At 39.4% G+C, this 26,005-nt stretch overlaps 1 protein-coding gene across 2 annotated transcripts in view; it reads left to right on the top strand.

Annotated features, from left to right (window-relative positions):
- The window catches only part of pcxb (pyruvate carboxylase b), a 224,576-nt gene that overhangs the window by 35,902 nt on the left and 162,669 nt on the right, over positions 1-26,005 (top strand). For both annotated transcript variants that reach the window (XM_026353535.1, XM_026353536.1), the window contains exon 10: positions 6,270-6,388. In XM_026353535.1, the coding sequence (XP_026209320.1) occupies positions 6,270-6,388 (119 nt within the window). The remainder of the gene's footprint in view (positions 1-6,269; positions 6,389-26,005) is intronic.

Here is a 26,005-nt window from a genome sequence, read left to right as displayed (position 1 = left end):
GACCACACTTGGCAAACACTTGCTCACACACAGTAATTCGGGCATTAATTCAGGAGGGAGCCTCGTCCCTTCTTAATATTTCTCCAGTATTAACAAAATGAATACATTTGCATCTCTTGACTAAAACCTCTCGATTATCAGTTTCTTGTTTCATTGTGTATCAGCTTGGGGAAACAGAAGTGATAAGAGTAGGACACCCAGAATGTGAGAGAGGCTGAAGTGAATGTGGACAGTTCTGACTAAAAGAGAAAGACATTAGTGATGGACTCAAAGCCTAAGGATGAAGAGATTCTGGTCATGCTTTTTTTTTTTCTCCCTGCATCACAGTGTCATTGAAAATAAACATGTGGGCGCATATGGGACTGTACGTGTATGTTTGCATTTGAGGGCATACACATGGATGTGCCTATTATGAGTGTGTGCGCCTTTAGGCATGCTTGTGATAGGAGTGCATATGTGCATTTCTGTACATGTTTGTGCCTCTGTGTGTTTTTGGATTGTTTGGGTGGATGAGCACTGCTGCTTTGGCAGCTCTCTGCAGCAGAAGGATTAGAGAGGTGGCAACCACTGAAATGGAGCTGATCTATTTGTGAGTATACGTGTGCGTTTGTGTTGTTCTGTGGTTTTATCAGCAATGAATCGGATGAGATTTGTGTGTGTTGCGAGTTTGAAAGGGAATTGGATCAGATTATAGAAAATCTTGGCACCAGATTAACTCCAGTGCCCACAAGATGGGTAGTAAATGAAAGACAGGAAAAAAGAGAGCTGCACTTAAAGAAGCAGCAGTGGCGTTTAGATGAGGCCATGTTACTGTCATCAGGATGGTACCGTAGCTGGAGATGCTGCAGTACCTGCTTAACTTGTGTGTCTCTTATATTAACATGACAGTTAGTTCTAATATACGCTCACCAGACCGAAATAGAGATTTCTACAGCTCCCATGCTTATGTTTTTTGTTCCCCATAAGTTAATCCTTGGTACTCCTTTGTTGGACAGTCGTTGTGAGCTCAAACTCAGTTATTAATAGTTAGAAAATAATTTAGTCAGTCACTCAGTCAGTCCACTGTCTGAAATTCACTCTACAGCAAACAAACTATACCGAACTACTTGCACAAAATGTGACCAGACACACTGTAGCCACTTAACAGGCCAGTACCATCAATTGTATGATTGTTTTTATTTTTTTTCTTCCCTCTACTACACGATGAACACCAGAAACAGAGATGACGAGCATGTACCACATTACTTTGACTGCCCCTGGGCATTAATGACCCAGCATGCACAGCTTTCAGGCTAGTGGATGTGGGGTACTAATGGTGAGATGGCAGAGGACTGGACTAATCGGACAGCTATATGTGGTGAATCATCAGTATTGTTCCTCGGGATCAGCAACCTTATACAGAAATAATAAGACAATCTACAGTAGTTGTACTGTGACAGCAGACCTGATCCCTGAGTCTATGTGAGGAGAATATTTTTAATTTCTCTGTTTTCAGTATTTTTGACTCTCTCAATTTAATTGAAAGTTTGCAAAAACAAAATCTTGAAAGCATCTATATTCCTTCTCTCCATGACTGATCCAAGCCAGGTTTCTGTGTAGTTTTCTGTGCTTCGACTTCAAAGACAAAAAGCATTGTTATGCTTCACACCTACCATCATCTGCTAGGACCAATTTTTGCCTGTGACCTTGCAGAAATGAAAAGGCAATAAGGACTTCAAATACAGATAAGGCTTCACACAGAATAAAGGCAATTTGTACAGACTTCATCACAGAAAACATGGGCCATAATTTGGCAGAAAATAACAAAAAGTCACATAATTTGTGTTTTTTTAGTATCCCTGTACCCACCCGAGCACTAGGAGCTTGGAGGATTGAAAGTTTTGTGCTTTAAAGATATATTCCAGCACATAAAGACACATTATGATATAGGTTAGGGTGTCATGCTTTTATGTGAGTACGCCAATTGACATTGCAGTCACCAGCAATAATCAAAAATTGTGGATCAAGAAACTGTGGATCCAAAACCCAAAAGAGATCACAATGGTAATGCGTCTCCACAAAAGAGGCAGTACAACTTAAATCTCAAACATTGTCTAATCTTTAGACAACCTGCAGTGCCAGCAGAAAACATCCACACACAAAATGTAAATGCAACAAAAGCGCAGTAAGAGAGCTTCTCAACACTGCCAACCTCATTTTTTTTTTTCCAGAATGCAATTGTAAAGTAGCTGTCGGCCTTGATCTTAAAGCACAAACACTTCATACTCCAGTGCACACGGTTCCTAACCATTAACCCAAATTACATTTTAAAGCGACATTAACCAAGTGGTGGCCGTTATTGGAACAAATTAACTAAGATAGTTTTTGTACATAAACTGTAAAAAAGAGAGATTCTACTAAATATGAAGTGCACGTGTTAAAATAAGATGAAAGTAATTAAAGAGTCCTACATCTGTGGGACACGGTGCTGAACTAAAGGTCTGACTGGGTTTGTCTGACTCATTTTTTTTTTTTTTTGCCCCACTGCAGCTACTAAAGTAAAACTTGCTATTCCCAGTATGGTTGTATTTTATGTAGATCACCGTAATACTAACCTGTTCTTCTTTTAAAACATGTAGTAACATGTACTTACAACAAGTCTAGTATAGTGAGGTGCTTTGGAGGGCGACAGAAACTCAAGAAAAGGAAATGCAAGCTAACGAGCTTGAAGAGACACGCGAACTAGGCAGATTGGAACTAGTCACTGAAGCTCTCTGCTGCTTTTCCCGCCCTGAAAACTCTACTCCACTCTTTGACTCCATACGTCTCTGTCCTTTCTTCACTCTGAACACTTGGATTACTTGTCTCTGTCCTCATTTAATCCATCATCAATCTTTTTTAACGCTCTACCTCCTTTCACCCATCTATACTCATCCTTGTTTGTGTGTGCGCGAGTATAAGATAGTATGCATGCGACACGCCAGTGACCTCTCCTTGTGATACTACAGCCCATTGACTTGACTGTCAGACCTTATAAAACAGTGAACACCCAATCTGTTACACTGGCTGCTACTTCACTCACTGACTCAGTGTGTGTGAGGGATTGAGAGGGAGTTAAGCATGTGACACATTGGAGTGTGTGAATTTATGTGCACTTAAAGTCTGTGGAGGTGTATACAGTTACATTTATGTCTGTGTGTAAGTGTGTGTGAAGGTGTCTTCTGCTATATTACTGTGTTTCACTGTTACACTGCCATTGAGGCCTTGAATACTAGTTACATTTATTTATATTTATCACTGTTTCAGGCAGTACATGAGGGATTCACGTGTGTGTGTGTGTGTGTGTGTGTGTGTGTCTATGCATGCACAAATGTGGCTGCACACAGACAAGGTTAAAGAGAAGGTGACTCGGGCTGAAATTTGTATTGAGTGCACGTGTGTGGTCGTAGCAGGCTATTAGCGTAAACATACTGTTAGAGAATATATGGGATGGACTAAATGTATAGTCTTTATCTTATTGCACTCTGCATATGGTGTTTTCTGATTGACAATGTATCTTTTGAGATCATGGGTACAGTAGTGCATTAATTAGCTCAGCAGCTGGGTCATAAGAGCTCTGCACGGGAGGTGTGCACCCACACAGACACACTTGTGACGTTGCTGTAGTTGCATTATGCATTATGTCATTGACATAATGCATTTCCTAGCACCTTACCAAAGGCTTAACCATCAACCAATTAAACCTAATTCTAACTTTAACCTACTTCATCCTGACAACGTTCTTGTTAAACAAAAAATGGGAAACTCATGGACCTACTGTACGCTCACACAAATACTTTTAAGTTCTTAATCTGACACTCTTTCATGTAGCAAGGAGAAAAAAACAGCTGAACTCTTGGATTTGTAGGGGTTTCATGTTGATAGATTTGTCTTATACAGTTTGTATGTTTGTTAAATTGCGTGTGTGTGTGTGTGTGTGAGATCCCCTTTTAATGAGTCTCTCATGTATAAAACCTGTGGGTAGCTACAGATGCTATAAATGAGACTAATCTCTCTCTGCAGAGAAAACCCTGTTTACTGAGTGTTTCTGAATATTTATACACAGATGATGTTTGACGACGTGTCACTTTGAGGTTAAAGTGAATATTAATACATGCATTACATGTGGGCGTGTTTACTGTGCTCCTGACTGTCAGATTTCGTCTTGAGATGAATTTGCTTTAGAACAAACTTAATGCTACTAATATAGTTACAGGATTATTGAGAAGTTGACAAGCCAGGTGAAACATTGTTTTATTTGGGCGTTGAATGGAGTTTTCACTGGAACGGCATCTTATAACATTTTCAGCTTTTATGGTGATTTTGTGCTTGTTTAGTTGCCATCTGCTAATTGCTGCAGTCATAGCTAAGTGCCATCTTAGTCTCAGCCATTTGATTGTCTTGATGTTTATACTTGCCAAATGTTGGAATTCAAAGCATTCCTCAAGGCAATGGGCTGGTTTAACAATGAATAACTAAACAGGTATTTTCTATTTCAAGAAAGGAGTTAAAGAAGTGATTTAGTTCATTCTCCTCCTCCTGATTTATTCACTCAATGTGTTTTACATGCTCAACCTTCCAAGGAGAGGGGGGAGAAACCTGCAACACAAATGCCTTTTCACTAGATAGATTTTTACCCATGTAGACGGTTCTGTTTTCACTTCTGTGCCTTTTGGGAAGATGGGATTTGCCGTTTTGTGGCTTGGTGGTGGACACTTCGGAGAATTTCAAATTAGACCTTCTAATTTTATTTTGAGATTTGGATGTTTTGGATGTTTCTTTCCAATATTTCCTTTTGCTCAAAATCAGGATATGGTTCATGACTAGGCAGAGCTTTGATTATAGGAATAATCAGTAATGTGGCTAGATCAGATCTGAGGAAGTTTGAGTAAGCTGCCCTGATTGGTTTAATTTGTGGAAAGTAGTTAGAACACCAATCAGATTGCTTTGCTCAAATTGTCAGTGTAATTTGTGCAAACCCGCCTAGACTCAAAATTATAATAATAATAAACTTTATTTATATAGCATTTATATAGCAATTACACGCTGCCTGCAGCTCCCACTGGGCAAAATTAAACTGGAGCCGAGAGTTGGATTGTTGAAGGATGAGTATAGAAAGCATTGGTGCCGGTTACACTAGCATGCTATTTTCCCCTCGCAATTATATTTTGCTCTGAATGGAGTCATGAAAAACACAGAGCAGTCTATTCTTGGTGATTCAGTCTTAGCAAACAATAACATAAAAAAAAAAAAAAAAAAAAAGTGAGTTATACACAGGTGGTTTTGATTCCTACAAAACTTTGCTGAGACATCGCTGCTCTGGGGGAAAATGAGGAAAAATAATGAAAAAGCCATCACTGTGACAGCCATAATTAAAAGTTAAAATGGACATTATAATCTTAATGGAAATGTTTAGTCACTGGGACGCGATGGACATGTATAATTTAAAACTGAAAGGAATTTATGGAGTTGAAACGAAAACCATGTTTGGAGAGGTGAGCAGAGACCCGATTATGTGTAAAATGGTTTTAAGAAGTAAAAAAAAAAGTAGTACATTACATTTTAAGGGCACGCTTGCACATCGCACTGCTGATTGAACGCATTTGCTTCTAAGAACGAGGGAGCGAGAAAGATGAGTTTGAAGCCCTACATCTAAAGGATGGTTTCACCTTTCTAGAAGAGTGTCATGTTTGACACAAATGTACCATGTGCTTCTAGGCTGTACAGTAAGAGGTAAAAGGCACTATGCTCTTTCTATCCTTGGTTTTTCCCATGCTTTTCCAATCTTTTTTTTTTTTTTCTTCTAAAGAATAAAATGCAAACCTAACTTATGTGTAAATTAGCATTTTGATGACAGGGTTGTACCATTTTTGCATAATGGGCCTCATGGTGGCCATAATGTATGCCCATTGTCTGTGGCTGTGTGCTAGTTATGTTATTACACCATGTTTCCACTCTGTGGCATAAGTCAGAGGACATTTGAGCATGTCTGAACTAGCTACAGTACACCGAGACAAATTCCTGTATATTTATTGTACCTGTCACAAATTAAAAGAAGAGCTATAATGAAGCTTATTTGTAACTAATTGTATTTTCTTGTATTTGCGGGGAGAGGGGACATGAGTTTCACGGCTCATTAAGATGAGTGAGTGCTGCTTCTTGAGTGTTTACACAGCTAATATTACTTGGATAATTCAGAGACGCTATAACATGTTTTTTTTTTTTTGTTGTTTGTTTTTTTTTGGTTGCAGGTGGGATACGAGAACGCAGGGACTGTGGAGTTCCTGGTGGACAAACATGGCAAACACTACTTCATTGAAGTCAACTCCCGACTCCAGGTTGAACACACTGTCACCGAAGAAATTACTGAGTAAGTAGCAGATGTTTACATATGAGAAACACTTTTGGTTGGTGGGCAGCTGGATGGTTGCAGCAGTTGTCCTTTAGTCTGTGGGTTGGAATCATCTGTCCACAAGCAGGTGTGCAGCTTCAAGGTTAGGCAGTTCCCATTCGGAAAAGATAGAAGTACAGAGTGAAATATACGGTACTGGTAGTTGTAGGCATAGATAGATGTACGTGAGAGAGAATCAAAAATAGACAAAAAATAAGATGGAGAAATGAAAAGGCCAAAGAGACTGGCAGGAAGCTGACAGGTACAGCAAGACCTATGTAAGAGAGGGAGTTATGGTAAGAGACAAGAGTCAGAAGAGGAGGAATCGGTGAAGAGAAAAGCCAAAAACAGAGTGTGCCAAAGGAAGGGAAAGAGAGGTGTGAGAGAGAGGATAGCAGAAGATATAAATAGCATTCCACTTCATCAATGACCTGTGAGATTTGCTCAGTTGAAACACAGATGGGTCTCAAAGTAATACACACACACACACACACAAGGCATGAGCGCAAACAACTCACAGGTGGAGAGGCTTTCAATCGCACCCAGGTAATGTCAGAATATGCTGTTCTGCACTGAGGTGTGTGCAAACAGGAAACTACACAAACATTAGATATCCTGATAATTAAGTTAATGAATTACCAATCGGTGCAGCTGATGCAGGGAGTTTCTGAGGAGAAACTGACAACCTCGTACGCTGTATTTTCTTGCTGTCTTGGCAAGTCAAACGTTTTGTTTGGCTCCTGTCTTTCATCTCATCTTTTACTGTATGCAAAGAAGCTCGATCACTTCAATAATGTATCTAATTCTGTGAGGGAGTTTTCGAATTCTTATGATCTGACAGTGTGAAGAAAAAGTAGTGGCACTGTTTAAAATGTCCTGGTTTCCTGTATAAATTGGTCATGAAATGTCCTGTTGGATATTCTGATAAAATGGGGAATTCATTTTCCCATCAATGGTATCTGTCCACGTCTAAAGACAGTAAAACAGCCCCACATCATAATACAGTAGGACAGAGCCTAAATATTGACTTAACATTTATATATTTAATAAGAACAATCCCATAGGAAATTATACAAAGTCCTATTGAATTTAATTTAAGTACAGATATTTTAGGGAGCAAAAAAGCTATTTCAGTAAATCAGCCTATATGGCAGAATGAAAATATAAAATTAAAATCATTATTCATTGGAATAAATGGAAAGAAAGCAGTATTACTAGTCTTCACTGCATAGTTTTTTTTATAATTGGCTTAAATCACAAAATGATTTAACTACACAGTACAATATGCCAAATGGTGAACATCTTAATAATTAAAATCCCTTAAAGCTTTTAGTAATATATCTTCCCAAAAATAAACTGAACCCAACACAATTAGTTTGTCAGCTAAGAGCCATCTAACGCCTAATGACATCACTAATAACCAATTTAAAGCCTGCAGGTTGAAATGGATCAGGACTATAGAAGATTACATTTCTTAAACGATGTATGGAGAAATAGGAGAAAGCTTTTTTTTTTTGCTGTACAGAAAACAAAGACATATTAAAGACATATTAGAAATATTAAAATTGAAAACTAATTAAATTCTAAACATTTTAATATCACTATGATTCGAGCCAAAATAGATATTCCATATGACAACACAAACATGTATGCTGTAGGATTTGCGTACTGTATGGATTGATGTCAATACTCCAGCTATTAAGGAATGGATTTTTGTAGCAATACTGTAGATATGATCATGTGGGGGAAAAACAGCCTTTAGGTCAAAAAATGATCAGACAGACATATGATACGTGAACTGCTGCAAAAAAGTCACTGCAATATTGACTCAACTGTACTGCCTCTCTTAGAGCACTGTTATATTTATATGACCACCAGAACCTACTGTACTTAGTAAAAAAGTGGAATATAGATGTATATAGTTGTGTGTTTGTGTATGTTTTCATGAAACATCTCTTTTTGTTTTTTGTTTTTTTTGTTTTTTTTGTACATTGACACTCGTGTAGAACCATGTAGTCCTGGTTTCTTTCAATGAGCGGATGGAAAGTCATTGTCGCATATTACACATCCACTCCCCTCCAGCTCTGCACCAGTTTGTCATATCCTCTTTTGCTTGTAGAGAAAACCTCATATCACTGAGGAAATTTGACGTTTTGGGGAATTGGGGTCACTTGAATTGGCAGGAGTACAGTAATTACTTGAATCTGGGCGGTGTCCTGCATGAAATGGCACATGTTGAAAGTTTCAGCTGTCACTAGCAACACTTTTCATTTGCACAGCTTTCATTTCAGGCTGAGGTTTAGCTCTAAGCAGCCCCAGCTGACAACAGGGGAAGAGAACAACTCATAAACCCAGTGTGCATCCATCTAAATTGTAGGGGAAATGTACCCTTTTACAAAAGGACAGGTTTTACATTCGAGTGTAAATGACAAAGGTAAAACCTGTGTTGTGGTTTTATTTGAATATTATGTTCATTAGTCTCTCCCATTTCACTCAGCTGCACTCGCTCTCTCTGAGGTATGGGGGCACATTCATTCTTGTTTTTGTGTGGTTGAGACGAACTGTGGTACTAATAGACTTGTCAGTGAGGTATTTTTCATACTGAGTTGTGAAACTCTTCGCTAAGTTTGCAGTTCATTCTCCAACTCCCCTCCCCACACCATCTTTCATCACTTTCATCTCTCCTGCCTAATTCCTTTACCATCAATCATTCTCCTCATTCCCGATTCAATTTGCTTTCTCTTTTTCCAGCCTGGCTGCCTTGAGCCTTGGTTTCTTTGGCTTCTATCTTTATTCTCTCCCTGTCTGTCTTTTACTTTCTCCTTTTCCTTTGTGTCACACATCCAACCACATTCAGTGAGATTTTTTTATTACAATATGTAGTTACACTGACTGTGCATGTTAATCACTCGTCTGTTTGACTATCCTTGTAGTCCTGTTCTATTTGTTTTGTTTGAGTCATTTTATTTGTTTTTGACTTTTTCCTGCTGCACATATAAATATATATTAGACTCTAGACTGTCTACATCCTTGTTACTCTGTCCCTCAATATTCTTTTCAGGTTTTTCCTTGGTAGGGGTGCTATCTGTGGATCAGTTGGGTGGTCTACAGTGGCATATCCTGGAATTGCAGGTGAATTGATGATGTGGCCTTTTTATTTCAGTGTGAAAGAACTACAGGGTTCACAGCCATGAACTTCAGTTTAGATGTGTATGTGTGAAGAAGGATCAGGTTGATTAAAGGCATCTGCCTCAGCTGTACTTTGTTTTGGCTAATTTGCCTTTTAACCAGTATTTGAATCCTAATTATACTGTATACACAGAAACATCTTAACTTGTCATTGTGAACCTGTTAGCACGACCAACCATACCCTATTATGGTTAAGTTGCTGTTAACCTTGCTTTATAATAGCAGGTGTAAATCAGAATGCTGCGATCACATGCCATTATGCAGATCAGAGATCCAGATACACGCTGCATGTTAATACCAGCTGTAAATGGGCTCTTAGACCATTTACGGCTCGCTTTGATTTTGGGTTTTGTGTATGCTTGGCATGCAGTTTGAACCGTTACTAACAGGATGCTATTAGTAGTAAGGGTCAATGCAACATACACACGTTCAGGTATCAAAGTCCCCTCTTTTTTTCCCTTTTCTTAATCCATCCCCTCTTCCTTCCCAGCCATCGGTCTCATGCTTTATTCCTCCTTCAGGCTCTCCCCTTCATATGTCTGTCCTCATCTCACTCTCTGCACCCATCCCTTCACCTCAGTCTATATCTCCATCCCCCCCGTTCTCTCTTTCTTCCTCGCACCATTGCCTCCTGTTCTGTCTCCTTCCTTACCCTCCACCATTTTTTCCAGCCCTGTCAGGTTCTCCCTCTGTGTGTCTGCCGCTCACTCTGTCAACCCCATCACTCCTTCTCTCCCCTCTTTTAAGCCGTCCACACTCATTCCTCTCTCCTGCCTCGTATCCATCTCATCTTTGTCATTCTCTCCCTTCATTCACATTCATCCTCTCTCCTTCCCTTTTTCTTTGACAACTGTCTATTCATTCATTGCTCCCCGTGTCTGTCCTTTACCTCACCTTTGCCTCACCCACTTCAACTCACACACTTGATCTTTCCTTTGTCCTTTGGTAAACTTCTCACCCACACTCTATCCATCTGCCCTCTTTTATCCTGTTGTGTTGTCACTCTACCATCTGTGTCCTCCATGCTTTTTTGTATCAGTTCAAGTAGCAGACAAATTGAGAAGTATTAGTTAAAGTACTTAAATGACGTGCAAAATCAGTCACACTTACTATACAAGCCATTACGTTGATTCCTTGATGTACTGACACAGCATTTCTTGTTAAACACCATATTTCAAACATACAGTACTGGACAGCATGTTAGATTGTTTTTATTTTTTTTTATAAACATACATGTCATTTTTTATTTATAAACCCAAGATGTACCAGCTGATATATAATAAGTCTTAACACTAATGCTGGCAGCAGCCTGATGCTCCAGGAGTTAATGCATGTTATGCTACCTACACTGCAGCATACTTGGTGTGTTTATGGGAATTTGACAACCTACTGTGTACATACGGCTCAAAACATTGAACATGTGCACACAAAACATGACTTGCCGTTGATGGCGTGTACAGTTCAAAAGAAAAGCAGAAGATGTTAACTAAAAAAATTTTACTTGATATTTAACTATTTGACCTCAACCGCAGTTCTGGTCTCTCATTCCAGGCATTTCGTGGACCCATGAAAAGCAAAACATTAAATTTACAACAAATCTTAAAACCACCTTAAAACACTTCACTCCAACACGTGCTGCTCTTCTTCCTCCACCTTCTCTTTGTGTTGCTTTGGTTTGATTCTTGTCATGTCTCAGTTTTCAGTAAAGCCAGTATTTTGACAAGGTGGTATCTTTTTGACTGAGAAGGCATCCTCTCATTTCACTGCTTGTTTTGCTTCTCTCTCTCACCAGAGAGAGAGAGAGAAGTGGGTGGGTGCACAAGTGTCAGTGAGGAGGTGGAATACTACAATCTATAATCAGAATAAATACAACCCCTCCACGTACTCTCATTCACTGACGCATACAAAAATACCTGCTGGTATTCAAAAATGTTGATGTCCAAAGGGTAACTAAGACGGACACTTGCACAAGAAAAAACATAAAATATTATGTGAATACTCGTTCATTTGCTGCTTTATTGAATTCTTGCACAGTAGAGGCAGTTGTCTGTGTGTGTGCAACAGACAAAATGTAAGATACATGTCAAACCTTTTGTCAGGGATGCACTGTGTGCGTGAGGGTGTGAGCCAAATGTTGAGATGCTTGTCTGTCTGAAAGGCACAAGTGTGTTTGTAAGACAGGGCGACTGCCTCTGCAGTCAGCTCCAGCTTTGCCTTTGAACTTCTCCTCTCTCAAGGTTCAATTTGTCCATAATTTAGCTGTAAACGATCTTTCCTTTGTGCGTCGAGTGTGTGTTTCTTAGTGGCAGCGTGTCTTCAGTTAGTGTTTGTGAGTGCGTCCATGCTGCTACTGTCAGGGGACATTGCACATGTTGTTAGATTGGTGGACAGGAGTCTTTAGATCTTAAAGTGATGTAATTATACCCCCAGGCGTGTGTGTGTGTGTGTGTGTGTGTGTGATTTACCAACATCCACAGTACTCGGTATCTACTATATAATATGACTTAAAGCCTTGTGAGTTCACATAACATTTTGAACGGAAACAATGTTTTGTTCAGCATCTTTATTTCAATACGGTCTTGACAGTTTTTCTGTTCTGTGCAGAAAAAGAAACATTTATAAAACGGCTCTCATGAAAAGATAATAAAGCCTTTGCTACTGCAAGCTAATAATAAATAACACGTTCCCCTAGACAATCGACGCAGTATTGAAAACAAAATCTCAAAGGTCATTAAACAAACTGCATCAAATCCATCACGGAGGCACTAGGTGACAGTGACTGGTCGATGCTCATTTTAAAACAAAAATCCAGTGGTGCACAGATTTACTGTATTGACAGACTGATTACAGACCTAACCGTGATCTACATTACACCACAGGACAATAAAACGGTCCTCCCGAATTGCAGATAATTATAAACCTGTTCATGTATGCCGCTGTACAATGTGATTAAATGTCACATTTGAATCATTTCAGGTCAAAGGCTTTGCATGCACAAGCAGTATTGATCACTTTTGTAATACAGCTCACCTAATAAACAGCTTAATATCCATCTTGGTGAAGGTTGATCACACCGAATGTGTTCCAATTTGTAATAAGTCATCTAAGTGTAAATAAAGAACAAGTTCACAAGTTGAATTTAACTGTTTAATAGTGTGATTTGTTGTTTTCATTCTACCTTAGTATGAGGCAAGTAAATATTCCACCATGTAATATTGCTATTTGCAAGTGTGTGTCTGTGAGGATCCTTCATCACATTTAGTTGTAAACGCACAACAATCCTGTGTTTTAAAATGGAAAACAAGAGCGTTCTGTTACTTTTATTGTTTTTATTTTGACGGTTCTGTAGACAAAGACAATAACTGTGTGTGTGTGTGTGTGTGTGAGAGAGAGAGAGATCATTTTGAGTGTGCCACAGAAACTGAGTTAGCATTATTTTGGACTTTATTGCTCCTGGTGCCTGTGAGAAAATACACTACCTGGTACTTTTGAATACGTGTGTGTGGTGCGCAAGTGTTGACATATCATTGCTTGAAAGAAAGCGTGCATGCTGCACCTGGTTGTCTGTTTGGGCTAGCTAATTACTCTTAAATGACCATTCTCTATCTTCATCAGGCTGAAGGCAGAGTGACAGAGGGAGCGAGGAAGGCCGAAAGAAACAATGGCTCGCATTAATTGACTGAGGGTCTGACAAACGAGGGGTGGAAATGGAGAGAGGGAAGGGACATGAGGTGAATTTAAAAAGAGAGTGGAGCGACCCAGAGCTGCTGTAGGAATAAAGCGCAGCATCCTGCTGGACCAAAGTTTCAAGCCTGCACTGGTTAGATATGTTCCCAGTCTTCCGAGGATTCCTGCATTAATACAATTCAGGGTGAACCCGTTTGCAGTGATGCATTGTAATGCCTTTTCTCTATCCTTCATTTTGTCATCAAGCCTCTTTTGTTTTGTCTTTCTGCTTGTCTTGCGATTTCTTTCTCCTTTTTATCCACACTCTTTGGTTCATTCTTTCTTCCGTTATCTTTTTCCTTTCTTCTCTTGCCCCCCCCCCTCCCTCCTTCCTCGTTGCAGCCATCTTCTCCAGCTCTCTGCTCCTGGCTTTGATTTACTTTCTGAACATGGCAGTTAGAGGAGTTGCTGCCACACCAGCAATTATGCCCCCCTGTCTGCAGTTTTCCCCAGTCTTTGCACACTGGCTCCCATTTCTTGGCACTAAAGTACAAAGAGATTTCAGAAAAGGTCAGCTCAGGACCGTTACACATTTGTTAATTTAAATATTTAAACCTTGTTACATGCTTGTTTGAAAAATGGCTATTTTTACCATCTTCTTCCTCCTGTGTGTCCTCTCTTCCTCCACATTGTGAATACGTTCTCTTCGTTTATTGTTCCTGCGTCCTTCCCTCTTTTAAATTTCTTCTGGTTATCCTCTCTTAACCTCTGTCCCCCTCCTCTCTGCTCCTCCGGATGTTTTCTGTTTTATTTTGTTTATTTATTTAGCTCATGGCTTATTACATCTGCTACCCGCCCCACCCCATTTCCTCCATTTCCCTCTTCATCCTCTTCCTTTCTCCCTCCACGTCTTCTCCTCTTCATTTGCGTTTTGCTTATCACCACAAAGGAAAAGCATGCAGCAGTAAACAATCCACTGCTTCTCCTCTGGTCACACAAACGCTGTGTGTGTGTGTGTGTGTGTGTGTGTCCATGAAATAACCACTGACAAAGGAATACTGCTAAGCTGTATATGCTACATGCCTGGACGCTTTGTAATAAGCTAGATAATGGTTGTAAGTGTGTGTGTGTGTGTGTGTGTGTGTGTGTTTGAGTAAATTGTGTGTATATTAGTGATTACCCGAATCAGCCTTTATATTACAGTAAGCTTTGATGTTTGTGTAATAACAAAAAACGTTCTGATAAATGCGTGTCTGTAAGCACCGTGGTACACAACTGAATCCAGCTTGTGATATTCAGCTATTTTGTGTAGCTTGTGCATTTGTATTTGTCTGTGTGCGTGCACATTGAGGAGTTTTTGTTTGGTTTCGTGAGCACGTCATGAAATAATTTTAAGGTGATTATAATTGTGCAGCGAAGCGTACAGTGAGTGATTGAGAAGTAAGCAGATGAATAAGAATGAGGAACGAAGCTCTGTGTGTTTGAGTGTGCGTCTTCGTCCTGACACCAGGGGGAGAATCCTGTGTGTGTGTGTGTGTGTGTGTGTGTGTGTGTGTGTGTGTGTGTGTGTGTGTGTGTGTGTGAGGGAGTCGAGGCTATTTATGATAATGGGAAGCATGCTTATCATGATTATAATCACAGCCATCATTGTTTCTGGGTGTATGAAATTTATTTATTTTTCTTTACACTGTCGGACTTGTTTTTAAACATTAAGGCCTCAAATGCTATTTGAGATATTTACTGAGTCATGATGTACAATAAGACAACACTTAAGCAGTTAGACAATTAATTTATGAAAAAAGATAATTGCCAGCAGCCATTTGGTGGATGAGTCACTAAGTCTTACTTTAGCTAGATATGTGACAGTTTGTTTTGTTTTTAATCTACTCCGCAATGTCTGCTACTACTCAGCATGAGATGGTATTAAAGATGGGTAGCACAGCTTTGAAGAAAAATATTGTGAGGTATTAAGTGGTGAGAGAATTTATTCAAGTCAGACATGAATAGGAGTTTGGACAAACATGTGAGCAAACTGCAGCTTGAGCGGTTGATGGAGGTATACGACTGCATGGTGGTAAATTAACTGGCAACGTGTAGTAACCAGATCTGTTAATACGAACAGATATACAAACATACACAGATATACAAACCACGATCACAATCTAAAAAGGACAATTATAAGGCAAGGTGTGAAGTTTTTCTTTTTCTTTAAATGATTGGATTTGATGTAATTGAATTTATACATGAGCTGTGATACAAAAAAACCAAACTCCTTACAAAGTGTTTTAGGTGTGGTAGGGTTGTATTTGTGAGTGTGTGAATCAATGGTTTTGTCCTCCTGTGTAGACATTTATGGTAAGGGTGTTAAGGTTTGTTAGTTAGTTCTTGGGTAATTACCTTTCATGTCGAGGTTCTATGTGATTTGCCTCCGCACTGCGCTCTTCGCATGTGATTCTGACATGACTGCACACCCCGACAGAAACTCAATCCTGGCATTATTGAAATCCTAATTTGCATGAATTACCATGATCTAAATGATAAATTAAACAGTCATTTCCATATATTCCATCCAGTATTTCCCTTTGGAACTCCACGCAGGCCCTTTCTGTAGACTATGGGCATCTGAACCTAGTCGTATCAAAGACCAAAGAAAACCAGAGGGTTCAGCATCAAACAGAGTTGGATCATGGGTAAGGCCTTAGGACAGACACGCATGTGGGGATAGTGGCAGAAGGGGGATAAATCACTCTTCTTCTCCCTGACTGGAAGGAGTGACTCCTGCTTCAAATGTCTTCCACCAAACATAGCAGCAAAATCTGCTTGAATCCAGCTGAAGTAATGAAGACACCAGTTTTCATTTTTTCTTGTTTTTAATTTCATCGTCCAGTCGTGAACCACATTTGTCAACCCACTGTAAAGAGATTTTTCTGAGCACAGATTACTTTACACGACATACTGCATGACATTCGACACACTGCAAGTGTGCTGGAGCGTTGTCTGTTTGAACCGACCAGTCGCGGGTCATGTTTGTCAGTATTGTTAAGAGTGTCACTCCCCACACAGCAACTACAGTCGGGATGACAGACATCATCGCTTGCATTCAAATGATTTCTCCAGCCTGTTAGTCAGATCTGTGAGTGGAATATAATGGGGTGAAATGACAGATGAAATTCCTCACAGCTAGATGTAAAAGAAGGTTGACTGCTTTGCTGGGCTGTCTTACACACAGCAGGCCTGCCTAACAGTGTACCGCGCTGGGAACCCTGTGGGGAAGATTATTTTATTTAATAACGTTTGCTTTCTAAATAAATTGTCCAATGTGCTTTTCTGTATTCCAGCCTGTGCCGAGAGAGAGACTTCCTTCACATGTTAACAAAAGTACGCACACGGTCTAAAAGTATGAGAAAGGCAAAGCAAAGTGATTTGTTGCTGTTCATTAAAGACATTTAGATTCATGATAAAAAGGTTAATGAGACAAGACCTAAGAATTTCTGCTTTTATTTGTATTTACATCTATATACTTTTAAAAAACATAGAACATGGCACTTTTTGTATTAGATTAACAAAGTATGAGCAAAAGTATAATTTTAAAGTTAAACCTTTTAATTTTTAGAAACAGAATTGGTATATTTGGTTCCATATCCCTCGTTTGCCATAACTGCATCGAACCTGTGACTCACTGACATCCCAAGTAGTTGATTTCTTCTTTTGATGTGCTTTCCCCGGCTTTTACTGCAGCCTGCTTCAGTTGTTTGTTTTGGGGGCTTTTTCTCTTCAGTAGATGAAATGATTGCTCAGTTGGATTAAGGTCTGGTGATTGACTTGGCCAGACCAAAACCTTTCAGAGCCCTGGGTTTAATTAGCTTGGTACCTAGAGATTTGTTGGTAGTAAAAACAGAATAACAGCATTATCCTTAAACACGGTTATTAAGTACCTCTTATTTTCAATTTTTTGTTTCCTCCCCAATCACAAAATTTGTATTGGCAGACTATTGTGATGACTAATAACTTTCCAAATTAACTTTACTTGTGTCTACTTGGTTTCCTACAGAGAGCCTTTCCCCACTCATTTTCATTAATTAAATTTCACTCTGGTTACCTTTTCATAAACGCTGTGATGCAGTTTTAATAGGTTGAACCTACTTGTAGTCGCAGTTATTGCTTCGTTTTTTTAGCTGTGCCTTTCCGTTATTTTTTTACTTGGTGTTAACTTGTGTACTTGAACTTCCTCTGGTTTGTCTTCTTTTCTCTGTGCTTGCTCTCTTTACTCTTCTTTTTGTTGTTGTATTTATTGCATAGCATTTCTTTTTCTCCCTGGAGTACTGCCTCATCATTTGTGACCTCCATTTCATTCTGCCAAGTTCACATTTGACACCTATCACGTTATCTGGGCTGCTTTGTGACTCACAGGCTAGTGTCGTATGCGTTTATGCTGAGAGTCTACATGTTAGATGTGTGCTGCTTGTTGAATATCTTTCTGCGGGTGTGTTTGTGCGGTAACTGATGCATCTTTAACTACGTGTGTGTGTTTCGGGGCACAGGGTCGTATTATTTATCAGTTTTCTCTCTATTGTGACTTTCAATGAGCAATTTTCTGAATAAGAGAACCTAGATTGCATTTTGTCAGGCCTATATGAGGTTTAACATTTTTTTTTTTTGTGTATATGTGGACTTTGTTGCAGACATGTGCGTCACATAAATGTCATCCTTTTTAAATTAAAAGATTAAATGGCACAACGCTTCTGCTGAGCTGTAGGGCACCTAATTTATAAGGACAGATAATAGTTTATTTTTAAATTGAATTTTGATGATTGCTGCTGCTTTATTTCAAATTGTTTACTGCATACCGTAATATAGGATGACAATTCAAAACACGGGTTTTAAAGTTGATTTAAAATGTTGCTGTTGCAGTGGTTAATCATCGGTATTCAAATATATTCCTAAACTTGAAAAGTATTAAACTGCTTCTTTTAGTTTGAGGCAGAGAAATCCCCCCAGTAAGAGAAACTACTAAAATTACAGCTGATTAAATTAGTAATTATAGTTCTAACCAGTTAATCAGTAATAATCATTTTTTTTTTGCTGAAAATGGTCTCTAAAGTGGTAGAAAGCAAAATAAGTGTTACGAGGAGAGGGTGATTTGTGAAAGTATGCACATCTACAGTAGACGATACTTTCCAAGGTCACAGGAATAACATGAAAGCTGTTACATGGTGAATTGCTCTAAGATGCAGTACCTGTAATACACGGATAAAAGAGAAGCACAGAGTATAAATACATGTTCAAGTGTTATGTAGGTGTACAAGTGGTTATTCAGCGTTCATGTTTTCTTCTGGGACTTCAGAGTTTACGGTTTTGTCTTCTGGCTCTGGCTTTGGGCCCAGTTCAAAGCAAAACATGTCACTGGAGGTACCCACTTGACAAACTTACTGCTTATTGTAGAATCAGGTCAGGTCTTCACTTTTACTGTTAACCACCTCATGTATGTATGTACACAAAGGATACACCAAGGATACACGCCAAAGCAGTTTTCTAAATTAAAGTGTTTATAATAAAATGAGTTCAAGGGTTGTGGTCAGGTTTAATTTCAAACCAGTTTCTGAATCAGAAACGCCAACATGGGCAAGTCAATATAGAGCTGTGCAGACTGACATCATGTCAATATCTAAGTTTAATCAAACAACATGGTATCTTTGAACGTGCCCCAGCACATCAATTTTAGACGTCAATCTTGACCTGAAAGGGGAGAGCTCTCACTCTGGCTGGTTCCCAAGACAGCCTTGAAATGCGGTGTACTGCAAAGTTAAAAGTTGAAATACAAGCCAGATCTAAATGAAGAGCAAATCACAAGGGACTTAAATCAGTTTCCCAGATGCCGTGTACTGTGTAGAGTTTAAAACTTAAAAAGGTCTTAGCTCGGGCAGTGATGTGATCTTCAGCACTTTTGACAGATGATTGTCAATACACCTGCTTTGACATCAGTGACTCTATTTAAATTTAGTCACTTAATGCATGGTGGGCAGATTGAAAAGCTGTCAGATATAATAAAAATACAAGTGTTGAAATGCATCTAAGAGGCATTTCAAATGGATCTGTTCAAGGCAATTTGTGAAGCGGTTTATGACGCAGTCGTGCCAGATGTTAGAAAATATTGTATGTAAAAGCATCGATCTTTCCAAGAAGTGTACACGATCCTTACTCCTCCTCCTTTTAACTATGTCAGCAAGCAGAGTGTGGAATTGGCCCGTCTTTCATTAAAACCACAGTAGAAAATGGCTCCAGTGGTTTTAAGATTCACCATACAGGAGTACTGAATCTTTGTAGCGTTGTCTGATCTCTAATCAGTTGAATCATTGAAAAATCGGTGAAGATTTGTGTGGCTGAGAGCCCAAGAGGATGACAAAACATGATTAGGTTTGCGATCTAGCCAGAGAAGACGTGTAGTGCAAAATGACCTGGAGGCAGTAGAAATGACAAGCGTGAATGGGGCCAACAAGAGGTGTGTGGCTAGAGGCACAACATGCCCTTCACTTTAAAGGTTACAAACACCTACAGTATGAGGTAAATACAACGGAAGCAGCATGAGGACAATAATTCAGTAACTGATTATTCCAGAGGTGACCAAGTATGTGAAGAATGTGGCTTCTGAAGAGCCTCATTGCTTCTTTGTTTTTGTGCTGGGTAGTTTTAATACGAATGAGGTCCACCATGTGGCGTGGGAAGTCGACAGTCACTTTGCTTGTTTACTTCACGTCACTTTACTCCAGACACTAGGTGGAGTCTTCGGGTAAAATGGACCCGTGTTGGCTGTCTGTAGTACTTGGATAGCTACCACTTTATTTATGAAGATAAACGGGGTTACAATTAGCTAGACACTGCAACATTATCTGCCAGTACACCTAAAAACTAAACCAATGTGTTCTACTTTGCTTGATGGATCTTAAAGCCCTCTTCTGCCAATACCAGAAATCCAAATAAAAAAACAAACAAAACAAAACATCTTGCTGCTTGGTGTCAGGAAACAATAATTAATCACAAGTCATGTAAAATGAGCAGTGAAAGGTGTGTTGCTAATTCATCTGTATCACAGCTGATTTTACAATGACCTATTACTCATTGTCATTAGTGTTTAAATTGTGGGTGTGTGTAGCTTGTTTTTGTCAAATTGATGACTGAGATGGATTAGTTACTAAGTAGAAGAAACTAATTGGATGCTTTCTCTCATCTGTACACCAACATGGTGCTATTGTAGCATAATGTGGATACACTGGCATAATAGGGCAGTTTGCATAGTTTGACATCACAAATAGGATACTTAGAGCCGGTTTAGATTGTACACAGACATACAGTAATCGTGTACTTTAATTCTTCCCATCTCCTCCTTCTCCTGTATGTCTTCCTCCTCTTATCTGCATGCAGTGTCTCTCTCCTTCCCTCTGTTCTCATCCCATTTCCTTGCTGCCTTGTGGTCACAGGAGTTATTTTGCATTCCTCTCCTCACTCTTCCATCTGCTTCATAACAAGGAAAGCAGGAATTAATGAATAGGCTGATAGTGAGGCCCAAGAAAAAAGAAAGTGAGCTGAAAGAGAGGAAATCTAATCAGATTGTATCCTGTGTGTGTGTGTGTGTGTGTGTGTGTGTGTCCATTTTCTCCTCACTGCCTCCTTGCCTTGTCCTCCTCCACTTATGCCCTTCAACTGTTCCTTTTTTTCCTGTTTTAAGACAATCTGTTCTTTACTTATTTTTAGTTTTACCCATTTTCTAAATGTCCCTATTCTCATCTCTCCTCTCCTTTTCCTTCCATTCATTCTATCTCCTACTTATTGTTTTTTTTTCTCCTCTCCTCACACTTATAAACTGTGACTACTACTATATTTTTCCTATCTCCGCCTCTTTCTGCGCCTTTTCCTCCATCTCCTACCGTGCTCTGTTAGCATTTGGGCTTCCAACGGGTACCATAGTTTTCTGGCTGCCAGCTAAATTGATGTCAAAATGCCATCCTCATGCCACAATGATTCAAAATTCTTATTTCCTCTCCTCACCCATGCAAGACAACTCATTCCTCCCATCTGTTTCTCAATTCCTCAACTCCACTCACTGGGCTCCGGCTTCGCTTGCTTCTGTTTGCTGTCGAAAACCATCTGATGTTCATGCGAAACAAGATGAGACTTGATTCCTTTCTCTTCATAGGTTCCCTCTGCCTGTCTTTCGCTTTATCTTCATTTGTTTGTATTTCATATTCTCTCTCATTCAATTTGCCACATCTTTATTCTCCCTTCCATCTGTCGTTCTTACTTTCATCCAACTCATTGTCCTGAGTTCTCTCTGTGGACCTTCTTTTCTTCCAGGTCCTATTCTCCCATTTCTCCCTCTTAAGTTCTACACTTGTCTGTTTGTTTATCCATCCCTTCTATTTCTCCCCCATTCATTTCTATCAGTTTTTCTGTCCTCTGTTTTTCTACATTTCCATTCCTGCAGACTCTACTTGGAGGCACACTGCCTATATTTCTATATTTTTATAGTTTGTGTGCGTGTGTGGTAGGTGTTTGCACATTTGCTAGACAAGTGTGTACATTAGTTTCACTGAAATAAGAAATGCATTTCTTCTACGCTCTGTACCATTTGCCCCAGAGCCATCTTGAAAAATGTATTTACTGGAGATGGCATTTGTGCGAACACGGAACAAAACTGGAATGCAAAGGAGGAAAAACACACAAAACATTGATACAGTATGAACTCTGTGCGCTAATGAAGTTCTGAAATCAAGTGTACACTTCAAAGGGAGAAAATTTTTTGCATTTCGAGGCCACACATGGGGGTGGTGTAAGAAAGGAGAGCGGGAGAAAGTGGAAGATGAAAGGACAAGAGGAGAGACACGGAACAGAGGAGTGGAAAGAGACAGCAGTGAAGGAGAGGATAGAGAAGACAGGTAATGAAGGGAAAGAGCTATAATTTATAGCAACAAAGGACAACAGTGGAATTAAATAGCAGTAAAGAAAACAGGATTTATATTGTGTCAGTGTCTGTTTGCACCACTGGTTCTTCATGTTCCTCTCTTCCTGTCGCACTCACACGTTCCATCTTGTCCTGCAGTGTCATCTCTGTCTGGCTCTCGCATCCCTCCTCAGTACCAGCCACCTTCCTCTTTTCTTTCTCTCGCTCCTCCTCACCTTCCTGTCTGCACTTCTTTCCTCGGCCATGTTGAACTCTCAGAAATGGTTTGATATTTTGGGAAATCCATGTAGTTGTTAGTATGTTAGGATTGATGCCAGTCTCAAATCTGCCCATTAAATATAAGTTGTTTTTTAAGCACTGTTCTCTCCTTATTATTTTTTTTCTATTTCCATTGTCTCATTCCCTTTTTTTTTTACCATCCTCTTCCCTGAGTCATTTCTTTTTCTCTTACTGGTTTGTTCCTTCCTCAATTCGGCATGCTAATCTCCTTGTCCTCGCTCTTGTCCCACACTCCTCCATTTATCCGTCTTATCCCTCCAGTCCTCCTTCTCACTCCCATTCCAGCTCCCCTCGCGCTCCCTCCCCGTGCCTCCGCTTCCTCCCACTGCTTCTTTGCCTGGGTTCCTTCTGTCCTTTTAAGAGAGGCCAAATCCAATCTCTTCCATACTCCCACTTTTCCCACTCTCGCTTTGAGTTTTGTCATCCAGTTTTTCATCCTCTTCCATACTCCCACTCCCTCTGCTTCCACCCCACTTCATTTTTCGCTCTTTTCCATTCAAATGGGGATGTATTACTGTCAATTTTTTTTTTTTTAATCTCACCAACTCATTCATCCTTGTGGTACTTGAGATTAGAGTAGAATACAGTCTTCACTTGTTGTTTTTTCATATTTCCTAGTTTCTCCTTCCTCTGCTCACTACGCTCGTTCTTTCTTTCTCCCCCTCTCTCTCTTTGAGTTCTGGGCGCACAGCCACCCCCTTCTCCCCTGCTAACAACTTCTGAGCGAAACGATTGAAAATGATATGCAATTAGCACTCAGCCTTCATGGTGTGTGTGTGTGTGTGTGTGTGTGTGTGTGTGTGTGTGCGTACATGTGACAGATTGAGCCTTGTGCTTGACATTGAATGTGAATGGTGTGTGTGTGTGCACACGCCTGTACTGGCCTTTCAGACAGTGATTGAGGTTCTAGTAAGTATTGGGTATTAGGGTAATGTATTTTCCTTGTACTGTCATAATGTTGAGACGTGTCAGTTGAGGGTAAGTTGTACAAATATGTGCTACCAGTTGATTTGAGTGCTTTTTTAGGTATTGGTGTATACATATAGATATATACTTTTATGCGCATATTCAAGATTTAATGATAAGGAAAAAGCATTAGTGTGTGTGTGCAGGTGCTCAATTCTGTGTCAGGTACATTATACATCATCTACTCTGGTTTCCTCCATCCTGGCAGTCTAACTCCCTGCATAACTCAAGGCAGACAAGATAATTCATTTTAATGAAATTACACTTTAATGAACCAGTCATTGCACTCTTGACTCTAGAGATGACCTGCAGTAATTCTGTGATTCTCTTTTTGGAGGAAATGTACATTTTTGCTTTAAAATGCATATCTGTAATAACTGTGTCATATGGAAGCTTCTAGTTTTAATCGAAATATTATGCAACACAATACATTTTTTTTGTGGTTTGCATAAACTATGATAATGGCATAGAGTTAAGTTAAACTTATTATTTGTGTAGCAAGTGCTATCAGTCTATCAAGTACTTGTCATACCTCATAATCCAGCGGTTCCCTTTAAACCTGATTTGCCTTAAATGGGGAATAAGGGTGACACAAAATGTATTAATTTCTAGTTTTCATGGTACATCTTTGCATTGGCAAGCATTTGGTGATATGATTACGATACAGTACATTGCAATACAGAGGTTTGGATACAATGTTGTGATACTGCAACAAAGATAATATATTGCAATTTCTAAAATTCAAATTTTGACTGAATTGTTGGTGTATTAAATATGCAAAAATTGTGAATAAGGTACTAAAAATAATGAATAACATTCTATATTCATGATACCAGTCCAAATTACATTTATACATTTATCCTAGAACTGTGTCCTGCTAGGAGGGTGTAGCATCTCCATATCCAACATTATTGGTACATCTTTATTTAAATAGCCACAGGACTTGCATTGGTCTAAATTAAGCACAGTTACCTTAATACTCCATCTGTACTTGGGCTTGTCACAGCATGCCGTATTATAATATTTTACACCTGACATGGATAATGTCAAAGTTATGTTTAAAGGCAATGGCAAAATGCCGTTGTCAGATTTGCGCATGTCGAGACCTTTGGTTCAGAAAACATTTGCATCAGAAGATAAACAATACGTGTGCGGCATTGACCCAGACTTTACATGAAAGGTTTTCCTCATCTTTGAAGCTACTGGGAGGGAGACCTGCTAAGTTCAATTGGAGTTTAGACTTTCACCAAAGCTATGAGAGCATAATGACTTGATGTCCTTTAAGTGGGGCTTTATTGAATTGACTGTGAATTCTTCCACCAGGGACTTTCATCAAAGCATAGCGGCAACTTGAGTGACATTTAGACTCTCGTGATTTGTGCTCTGTTCAGAATATGTGTCAGTCAGACAGGGCTGTTACTAAACCTGGCTGATGTACTTGTTTGGTTTTATGTTCTAATGCATGTATATTTTAGTGCCTTATCAGAAGCCTTAAGCAAGGTGTTGCTTAGATGGGACCATCAAATGCAAAATGTATTTGGCTGGGAGGTTAAGGTTACTAGGGGGAAAAAAAGAATTCAGCGAGCAGACATATATTCAGTGGCATATGTTGAGGTTTCCTTTTTTTATTTTAGATTGCCAGAAATGAAATATGAAACCTGGCAGCTATTCAGAAACCCTATGAAAAGAAGGCAAAAGTGGCAGAGTTACACATGCCAGGAAAGAAAATAGACAGGAGGTATCAAGCTTGGTATCTTAAGATTTCTATATTCTTTAGCATTGTCAGAAGAATAAGTTTGCACTTTTGACACATCAAACCCTCAAAGCAAGACAGAGCAATGCCCTACAAGGAGACACTGAAAGGTTGAAGGCAAAGAATAGACACAATGCTTAGCTTGACATTTTTGGGTTATTTTATTTATTTATTTTATGTTTTAAGGAAAATTTCAAATAAAGGTTGGTTGGATATTGACATACATTTACAAATGCACGTCGTATGTCATTCAGAAGGAAAGGAAATGTACTTTTAGAAATAAGACAACAAGCAAGGCAACAAGTGTGTTTCAATGACTTTAATGTGCTCGCCGTGCACCAGAGTGAAGGAGGCAGCTTCTGTTTGTTGTAATGAGATTATTTGCTAATGTTGGTGAATATGCACCACTAGACCTAAATACCAACTGTAAGGACAAGAGCCTTGAGGCACGTCCTGCATTATTACCTAATCCAATCTTAAGCCCCTGTACTTTAGAGTGGCCCTGCATCTACAGTAAATGTTGTTCTAGGACCTTCGTTATTTTGTTATTGTGCTAACATGCAGCATATTCCTAAATAAATTTCTGCTCGATCACATTTTCACCAACTAATTGACTCAGAGCAGACCTTGGGCCAGGTATTGTTGCAGCTCTAGAGTACATCTTGGTTTCTATGCCTTTAGGCAAAACATAATTAAACTGCCATGTGTAGTCCGCTCCACTCTCGGTGCTTGATGGGCAATTAGGTGACAGGGTTCATACGCAGTATGCAGAGAGCTGGGGGAAAGT

Source organism: Anabas testudineus, chromosome 18 (assembly GCF_900324465.2).
Source record: "Anabas testudineus chromosome 18, fAnaTes1.2, whole genome shotgun sequence".
In the NCBI taxonomy this organism is placed as follows: domain Eukaryota; kingdom Metazoa; phylum Chordata; class Actinopteri; order Anabantiformes; family Anabantidae; genus Anabas; species Anabas testudineus.
This window is presented reverse-complemented; position numbering and strand designations above follow the sequence as displayed.